Source organism: Varanus komodoensis, unplaced genomic scaffold (assembly GCF_004798865.1).
Source record: "Varanus komodoensis strain SLA01 unplaced genomic scaffold, ASM479886v1 scaffold11, whole genome shotgun sequence".
In the NCBI taxonomy this organism is placed as follows: domain Eukaryota; kingdom Metazoa; phylum Chordata; class Lepidosauria; order Squamata; family Varanidae; genus Varanus; species Varanus komodoensis.
Genome location: NW_025335317.1, coordinates 8925938 through 8935884, shown reverse-complemented (window position 1 = coordinate 8935884; position 9947 = coordinate 8925938). Strand labels below are relative to the sequence as shown.

General features: G+C 43.1%; 1 protein-coding gene across 1 annotated transcript; it reads left to right on the top strand.

The window, feature by feature from the left end:
• Window positions 1–4634: 4634 nt before the first annotated feature.
• On the top strand, window positions 4635–9689 carry LRIT2 (leucine rich repeat, Ig-like and transmembrane domains 2). The gene is made up of 3 exons (XM_044419910.1): window positions 4635–4669; window positions 5264–6045; window positions 8890–9689. The coding sequence occupies exons 2-3, from the start codon at window positions 5277–5279 to the stop codon at window positions 9687–9689; spliced, it is 1569 nt and encodes a 522-aa protein (XP_044275845.1). The 5' UTR covers window positions 4635–4669; window positions 5264–5276.
• Window positions 9690–9947: the final 258 nt, after the last annotated feature.

Genomic DNA, 9947 nt, shown 5'->3' with positions numbered 1-9947 from the left:
CCATACAACACATTAATGGTGATGTCCAGAGCCTGGCTGACATAAGTAGGCCTTCCCAGGTGTTTTGGGCTGCAGTTCTTGCCATTTCTTGATAGTGCTGCTAATGGTCAGGAGTTCTAGTAAGAGATATTTGGCATCAGGTTGCCTACCAGCACCTATATTAACACCTGCACCATAAGAGACAGCAGCATTGCACATACCTTGGCGCAAGGGGGTTGGTTGCACTGCTGTGGTTTCTCCCGTGCCTCTCCTGGTCTGTGACCCACCCCCATGGGTACCACTTCTGGCTAGAAACTCCGCAAACAATCGAAGTAGCAAAGCAAATTCACCATTAGCAGGAGAAAAGCTGCACCCGTCACCGGTGGTTGTGAAGAGGAGCCTCAGCCATGATGGCATTTGTGTGCCTCCTTGCACCAGGCAGAGGGACAGCTGCAATGCAAAGGTGGAGCTGGCCTCACTTAATGTGGTCCAATAGAAAGCAGCATCTCTCCTTTGCGGCTCCTGAGGCGCCGCTCCTGCAGCCAAAACGATCAAGAGGGCTGCATGTGGAATTGCGTCCATGCTGAAGTTGGAGCAACTTCCCCCTGGAGCCGGGTTCAAGCCTGCTGTTTGCTCTAGGCCCCTCAGCAATAGCAGCACAATGCACAACGGATACAGGGGGGTATCTTAGAGCATCGGCACTGGCATTTTTCCATGGAATGTTCACGGAAACACAGTCCTTCCAAGAACTTCCAGCACTTCATTGCCAGCACTCTGTGTTTTAAGGAGGCAGGGTGGCATTTGAGATTTATGCATAGATAAATCTCAAACCCATGAACCCCATGTATGGGTGGATGGGATCCCAACTGTTATGAATTTAGCAGCCACATGTTGACCCTGCTGCTTGGCTGGAAAGGGCTTCCAGAGCAGCTTACAAAGATTAATGACGAATCTAAAAGACACCATATCAAAGGAAATGGACTGGGAAGAAAGAAGGGGGAAAAGAGGAAGCACAAATGCAGTATCAGTCCTCAGTTTCAAATTTTCAAAAATGCTCTATTGGCCAGGGAAGAGTGAAGAGAGACCACCTGTCCCTCTCTCCTTCTGGATGAAAGATGAGGTTAGGTTGTGCTCCTCTTTGCCATATTTTCAGAGTCAAAATCTGTGGATATCTATATCTATACCATCACCAATGTCTTTGCTGCCACCTTTGGCTGTTGGGTGGTATAGGAATTAGTTAATTCATGAATTAATTAAATTCTTCCTGGGAGGCAGTGAGTGGGCATCCTCCAGGGGTCCATGGTTCTCGGGATGAGGTCTTCAGCCAGATCCCACAATCTTAGGAGGTGCCACTAGCCTGGTCTCTCCCTTCCTTCCCTGCTATGCCTCCTCCACCTTCTATCTGTGGACTTCCACTCACATTTTTGGAGCAGCTTAGTGATGACATGGGAGTTATGCAGGGCAACACTGTAATATTATTGTGAGCCGCCCTGAGGCTTCGGCGAATGGGGCGGCATAGAAGTCTTCCAAATAAATATCGCAGTGTGTCCCATGCAAGAGGCTTGTTAGTATCCAGAGCGCATAAGTGGAGGATATGCTCACATAAATCACTCAGGAATTGGGAGCATCTGAGTACATGACCTAAAGGGCTTTGTTATAATTAACCAATGACACAGAGCCCAAATAGTTGATGTAGGTGCTACAAGGCCACCTTTTGCCCAGAATATACCCAGAAAAGGGAACATATTTGCCATGTCGTTTCTTCCAATGCCAGCTTCTTCTGTTATTGATTCTAAGGCATCTCTGACTCAAAGGGCTGAAAATTTGGACCACTGTTTACTTGCAACAAACGCAAGCCAAGGTTGGGGAAAATAAATCTAACATGCCACTATAAATACCTTTTCTATCCTGGTCTTCTAAGGTTAAGCAGGTTTAGACTAATCTCTATTTTCAACCTAGCTTTGGAGAGATGCAGCTAATCATTTTTCCATCAACACAGTGTGTTCTGAAAACAACAACACCAGCTACAAACATGAGGTGGCAGCAAAAGAATACAGATTTTGACTTTGAAATGTGACAGAATGCAGGGCAAACAGATTCAGGGGAATTTCCATTTTTGACATAGTTTCAAAGGGATGCAACTAATCATTTCCCCATCAACTTGCAGTCAGCTTTTGTCTTTTGATTGCTTTTATTATTTCGTTTTGGATTCTTGATCATATTTATGCTTTATTCATTTTTAATATTTATGTAATCACAATGCCTATAAATAAAAAGGTTTAAAACATACCTATAAAGCAAAACAAACACCATAATTTTTATGGAGAGCTGTGAAACCAGCTACTAGCACTAGATATCACCCAAAGGACACCCCTTTCTCACACTGATATGTACTATACCTGTGCTGACATTTTCAAAATGCCATAATACTTTTTCTGGGGCGTAACCTTCACCATCCAATGAGACGAGGAGGTTCATAGTATAAAAAGAATTTTAGTAGCATGGTAAGTGCTGATGGGTTCACCTCTACTCAAATAACATCAACATTCAGGAAATTCATCCTGGAATGAATATTTACGTTAAGAGTTTCATTTATGAGAAGGATGGAATAGTGTTGCTGCTTGCTCAGAAATTTGGGATTGACATCTTAGGGATGGCTCATGCATTATTGCAAGCTTCATGTGATTTGCCTGGTAAAAGCACTGAAGCAGTTGCTGACTTTTGGGCATGGAATTGCGTAGAGGTGGACAACGTGTGACCATGAGTTGCTGTCGGACTGCACCTCTCACTCAGCCCTACCTAGGCAGTATGACCTTGGTGATTTCCTGGACCTCCTGTTGGCCATCTTGGTATCTTTCAACCATAATAACCTGGATTACCTGCCTGGTTTGGAGCTGGAAAATAGAAGGTAGTTGCAGTTGGACTGCGAAGCATTTGTTGTATCCTATGGGAACTGTCCTCTTGAATTCTTCAGCATGCTTCCCCCCCCCCCCCGCCCCGATTTTTAACATTGAGACATTGAGATGGAACTAAGGTATGGGAGGAGTTGCCTAAGGATGTGGGTGGAAGAGCCATAACCTTGCTGATGACACTCAGCAATGTTTCTCCCTTTCATCAGATTAAAGTGAGGCAGTTCCTTCCCTTGATGGAATGAGGGCAAAAAACTGAAGTTCAAGGCAGGCAAAGAGAGATGGTGTGACTTGGACTGCTTTTCACCAACTCCAGCTAGATTTCCAGCTAGTTTTCCATTAGTAAAACTGAGCTACTGTCATTCATATATATTGTTGTAATCCACCCAGAGAGCTTCCACTATTGGGCAGTAAAGAAATTAATGCACTAGTTAATTAATAATGATAATTCCTTAATGTCTTCCAGAGTAGGATCCCATAATGCACTATTCATGAGTCCCCCCTTGCAGCTACTTTGACAATTATGGCAGCATCTGCCCATGAACAGGTGACAGCTGTCACTCAGCAAGCCCATGTGGGTTGTGAGTATCTTTCAGGGTTCATTTCAAGAAACTGGTTTGAAAACACTTTATGTGGTCTGGGCCCTGCATATCTTAGGGAGGTCCATATGAGTCTTCTAATGGGTTTAAGTCTCCTAATGGTTTTAAGTCTCCTAATGGGTTTCTGGATGAGGCCTCCATCCAGAAACCTTCCTCTACTTGACTGATTGGGCTCCCACCTCAATGGTCCTATTCTGAATGTTGTCCACCTGAGAAGTCTGGATTCCCACAATCTCTTCTCAGAAGAAGATGAAAACTCTTCTGCTCTACCAGAGGCTTGGGAATAAGACAGAGATTTATTTATTTTTTACTATTGCTTTATTGCAATTTCAAATTGCTGTAATGTAGGCTTTTAATTAGTTGCATTTTATTCTTTTCAGGTGGGCAGGTAAGGAGGGTTCTGAACAAGTCTAGACAATAGTGAAAATAAATTGGATGGAAGTGCTCTATATAGCTGCATCACATTGATGGTTACGTCATCGTCATCGTCAGCATATTATTATTATAATTATAATATTATATATGTGTGTATATATGTATGTATACACACACACACACACACACACACACACACACACACACACACACACAGATGCTATTTACATAATACATCCACGCCATTTTCCCCATGTTATAGAGGAACAGAGGTGGACAGAGAATGGATGCTGAAGAGGCCTTTTTTAATTGCAATTCACCTTCGGTGAAAAGGCAAATCTAAAGTTTATCAAGAAATCAAAATAAATAAAATATAAAGAGTTTGTGGTGATGTGATTGGGAACCGCAGCATCTTAGAGGCATATTTCAGTTTTCTTTAGCACAGTCTCGCTTTGCACCCTGAATGAAAGCAAGCCTTTGCTTACAGACAATCTCCTAAGCTGCACTAACTGGAACACTTATTGGAATAACAAAGTGCGGATGAACATGCGCACAAGCCCTTAAGATCTGGCCCTGCCTTCACAAGTAGCTATCCTTATGTCTAGGGAGATTAATCTTAATAGGCTTTGCTACTTGGAGGCTGTTGTGATGTCTGCTGTGAATCCTGTGTGGTGTTTACTTCCAGTAGAATATGGACCTCGTTTGTTACACATTCCTCTTTCTGTTCCTTCTTTTCTTTGATGAGGCCAACCTGGCAAGTCTCTCTTGTGTTCCAGGATGCTCCTGTTCCAATGATAACTTTGGAAGGTAAGACATAGTGGCAGCACAATAGGGGAAGAAAGCGACCTTCCTGGGCAGTCTTCTCATTAAACTAAACAGGATCAGAGCAAAGGCACCATTCAGCCAAAGTCTATCATGAAATAAACGGGACATAAATTAGTCATAACTAAGGAGTAATCACAGGCTGGCATCTGTGAGTGCAACCTAGAGTAAGGAGGACATAGTTTACTTCTGAATAAGTATGCATAGTGCTACGAAGCATGCTTGAATTGTTTCCAACTAGCTAGGTGGTAGCCAGATGGTGTCAAGTACCTCTAGCGTTTTTTCAAAAATATATATTTGATTTTAAGTGATTTTTAATCTTAGGGGATGACTAGTTTCCTGTAATAGTTTTGGATATTATGCTAATAACCTTTTTAATGTGCTTTCATTTGGGTTTTATGACTAGGCAGATGAAAATGAATCAAATTCATTGTTACAGTGCCTGCAGAAAGAAAAGTCCACTTTGCAGTCGTTAACTGGCACCGTCCATACTCTGAATTAAACCAACAACAACACTGAATGGGCTATCACCTCCCTCCCCAAAAGTATATGCATTAACTTGATTAATTTCCATTCCAGGAGTTTGCTTTGCATGTCCACATCTTTGAGAAAGATTCCAGAAGGCATCCCTGAAGATATAAAAAAGATTAGAATAGAAAACTCTCACCTAACTGAATTGCATCGTGGGTCATTCTCTAATGTGAGTACCTTGGAATATCTCTGGCTTAATTTTAATAACATCACCGTCATGCATTTAAAAAGTCTCGAATACCTGAAGGATTTGACTGAGCTGAGGCTGCAAGGGAACAAATTGAGTTCAGTACCATGGACAGCATTCCAAGACACTCCGGCTTTGAACATACTGGATCTGAAGCACAACCGGCTTGACGTCCTTCCAGAACATGCCCTCCGTTATCTGTCTAACCTGACCTACTTAGACCTATCTTCCAATCAGCTTACTGTCATCTCCAAGGATGTCTTCTATAACTGGCCAGTGTACCAAAAAACCCAGCAGCTGGAGAAGAAGGTGGAAGCTATTTCCAATGCTGTCTTGGCTTTGCACGGCAACCCATGGCTATGTGACTGTCGCCTGCGAGGGTTTGTCCAGTTTGTCAAGTCTGTTAGCCCTCCCATCATTCTGATGAATTCCTACTTAACCTGCTCCAGTCCCAAAGTTTGGGTGGGAAAATACTTCCATGAAGTGGAGCTGAATAGCTGCATGAAGCCCCTAGTATCATCCGTTGAGCCTAACGTGACAGTCTTAGTTGGACTAAATGCGACCTTGACTTGCTTGGTCCAGGCCAGTCCACCCCCAGCAGTCTGGTGGACTTATACCCTAAAACACTTGCGAGGATTTAATGGTAAGTTGTACTGTAAGGCAACTATTTAATGTGGATGTGTGTCAGACTGGGCAGAGCCTGAGCTAAATTGGACACTTTCAGGGCATTTCTGCAGCTTCCCCAGGCAAAGTGTTTTTCAGGCCATTTGCCAAAATGGACAGAGCCTACACAGGCCTTTCTTCACAATTTGGCTCCAGGAAGCATCTTTCAGATTTCTGCTTGGGTGAAGGAGCAGAGAAGTTTTTAAAGGGAAAAATGGTAATTGACAGCTTCCCTTGCCCTCCCCAAGCATGGAGGGGAAGGAGGTGTGGGGAGAGAAGGAAGGCTGTGTAGCTACTTTGATCCCATTGGCCGTATGGTGAAGCCAGTGGAATCAGAATCCCCAGTGTTCTCCATGCATTCTCTCCATTAAAGTTAATATAACTTATTTTTAAGTAAAGCCATTGTGACTTAGTTCAGAGTAGACATGCATCTCAAGCTTGAAGCAATGTTGCAAACTATGTTTTCAAATAGGAAGGGAAGGCAGGGCAGGGGAAGGAGCACTACATATATTCTCCAGAACACTGGGCAAGTCCGAAAGAGAGAGAGAGAAGCCACAGGGTGCTGCAAAGCAAGCAGGAAAGACATGGACGATTCTCCTACTCAGAGTTGCTGCCTTTTAGACAAAGCCCCACTGAGCAACTTCATCTGTTTTGTCAGTTCCAGTCCACACCTCACAGCCCTAGAGCAGTGCCACGAGCTCACCATGCACGCGTACAGACATGCACATCCAGGAAAAATCATGGCACACCAGGGAGTGTTGCCATCCCTGGTCTGAAGGAATCTGGGATATAGTGAAAGAAACAGCACAATGAAGGCAGTTTGTGCTGGGGTTAGTTGACACATCGGTGAGTCAGGAATTACAATGCTGTTAAAAAGTTCAAGTGAGCATTGCTCCTTAATTTCTCCCCCACTTTTCCCATTTTTTATTCTATTTCCACAATCCTATAAAATTGTAAAAATAAAAAAAATTGCTCCTAAATCTTGAACAGATTCTTATGCCATTAAATGTTCTTAGGCTGGCCTGAGGATAATTATTACAAATGAAATGGGTTGAGCTAATTCCTGGGTTATCAATGCATAGAAACACTCATGCAATACAAAATAAATAACACAGGACCTCATATTTTCCCAGAGTTTTGAACTACTATGGGAAAAAGTTGTAGCTAGAACCAATAACTTGGATTTGATCCATAGACCTTATTGAGAGGGAAGGAAAATCTCAGTCTTGTAGTGAAGAGCCCCATCTGACTTTAGTATTATTGGATCAGTTGTCAACCAGTATGAATTACTGTTTCCCTGTTGACTTAAACACCTCATTGACACTAGAGAAGAAAGTTCAGAAGTGTATCATTTTTGAATGAGATACTAGGCTTTGATATGCGAGGAAAAAGGCTGCCAAATTATCTCCAGTCTCAATGACTGTCAAAGATGTCTTAGGATTTCCATGAGCATCAACAAATCTATGTTCTTCATAAGATTTAGTCTTTATTCTCAAAATGTGTGCATGCTGTAAGTCCATGATCAACAGAAGATTGTGTACACTGCACATGTAAGAATATCTGAGGTACCATCTTGTGTCCCTCCTAGCCTGGACAGTATCTTCTCCACCATCACCTCACCTGTCTGCAAGTAGTGGGAAGAGATCTAATGGTAATAGAGAATGGTCCATCCAGCCCAGAAAGTGCTCAGGTTTATGGAGACTTTTAGGACCCTTCGTGTTGATTAAGAGGTCTTCAGACCTCACTGATTCAGAACTGTCCCATTAAAAGCAAGACCTACATGGATTATTTCAAGCAATCCCACAAATTGTTTCTTTCTTAATGGACTAATCATTAATTGGATTCAGGAGAATCTGTATCATTTAGAAAGGACTGATAAAACAGGTTAAACTAAAGTAACTGCTCCCCTGCCAAGACCCAAAATTTTAAATTAAATTGAAGAAGAAAGATAATAAATAGAAACAGAACCAATACAAGCCAAACTAGTGCCCTCCAGTTCTCACTCAGTGTTGCCAATACCAAAAGTTGCAATCTGAAACATCTGGTGGGCACTTCGTTGCTGATGACTGACTTAGAGAGAGAAGGTTTTAATTTACTTTTTATTGGATTGGATCCATATTTAGCTGTACTTAGAGTTGACCCATTAAAATCAAGGGGCCTTAAGAAAATCATGATTCACTGATTTCAATGGATCTACTGTGAGCTATGACCAAGTCTGGATTCAACCCAGTAAGCTTTGCTGAAAACAGTCCCCTCCAAGTCAGACAGTGATGCACAGGTGCGAAAGGTGGAACTGAGACTCTGAAGTCTTCTTCATGCCCGATCAATGAGGAAAGGATGCATCTGAATCTGCGTATGATTTGCTTATGATTTGCATCGATAGCAAAACACTACACCTTTTTTTCTTCTGCTGCTTTAATAACTAGCGCCATCTGCATGCATTGGACCCAGAGAGATCAAAAAAGAAAGGGCTACCACAAGATGAAAACCGATTTAATACTACAATTGCATACCTATCTGTTGAGAAGTAAGGTCTGCTTGGTTCAAAGGGTTTACTTGCAGGTAGACACAGCTTAAGTATACCTCAGGCTTATTGGTTTATATATTGGCTTTTCTGTATTTGGGGGTTCCTGCTTTGGCAAAACATTTGGGGAATTTCAAGGGAAGTGTCATTAAAACCTCAAAGATGTGGACATCTCTACAATTAAAAAATGTTTCTATGATTCTGATAGTGCTATAAATAGCAAAACAATGAGATGCTCAAGTATTGCTTTAGCTGAAAAGTAGAATTTAACATGCTTGCTCTTGGTTGTTTTTCCCCTAGTGTCCACCATCCATATTAGTGAAGATACACTTAAGTCAGAATTGGTGATTCCGTCAGCCCATCTTGTGGATGAGGGGAATTACTCCTGCAAGGCAGCCAACTTCCTGGGTAACACCTCCTCCACAGTGATGCTGAAAGTCCAAGCCCCCCGAGTGGTGGCTTCTTCCTTTTCTTCCTCCATCTCCATGGAGAATCCATACATTGATGTGAGGATCGCCAAGCAGACAGTCTATGGGATAACTCTGGAGTGGTATAGCATGACTGAGAACCCAGCAGATACCTGGTACACCCTCCATTTTGGGAAATACGATGACACCAAGAAAGACATGATCTACATTGGGCCCGGCATCAACAGCTATTCTGTCAATGACCTGCTTCCTGCCACCAAGTACGAAGTGTGCATTACTCTGAGGAACCAGATGCCTCAAAAGGGGCAATGCATCGTGTTTGTCACTGGAAGTGACATCAGTGAGCTGGAGCAGAGGGAGAAGCTCATCCACATCATCATCATCGTGTGCGCCATGGTCTTGGCTGTCCCTGCTGGGATGTACGCATGCACCACCGAGACCCGGTTTACGTGCATGGAGAGATGTGCTGACCTCCGCCACAAGGCCCGGAAAGGGCAAAACCTGAAGGAAGGCAACAAGGAGAACACATTTGACAGCTTGCCAACAGGCAGCGAGGAGGGTCTGTGCTGCAGAGACTCCAGCGACGGCAAGAGAAAGATGAAGCCATCTGAGGACAAAGAGAAGGCCGCCAGGCAGAAGCCTGAGCACAGAAATAGCGCTGATCTCTATTAGCCCATCTCCAAGCATAATCCCATATTAGGCAGGTGTAAGATAAACATAGGCGGATGGACAGAATTACCCCACCCATGTGGACAGCAGGTGTTGGTGCTCCACCAGAGTCAGTGTGCGACACCAAGCACACACCGTGAAACTTTGTAAGAAAGTGGTGATGGAAACATCCAGTCCTGCAGGGTTATTCTTAGATTAGGAAGAAATATGTAGTGCTTTCACTTCCAAAGCAAATTCCATACCTCTTTCAGCTGTCTACCT

Coding starts and splice junctions, on each gene's coding strand:
- LRIT2 (XM_044419910.1), top strand. CDS start 5,277: ATGTCCACATCTTTGAGAAAGATTCCAGAAGGCATCCCTGAAGATATA. Junction 6,046..8,889: donor ACACTTGCGAGGATTTAATG/GTAAGTTGTACT, acceptor TTTTTCCCCTAG/TGTCCACCATCCATATTAGT.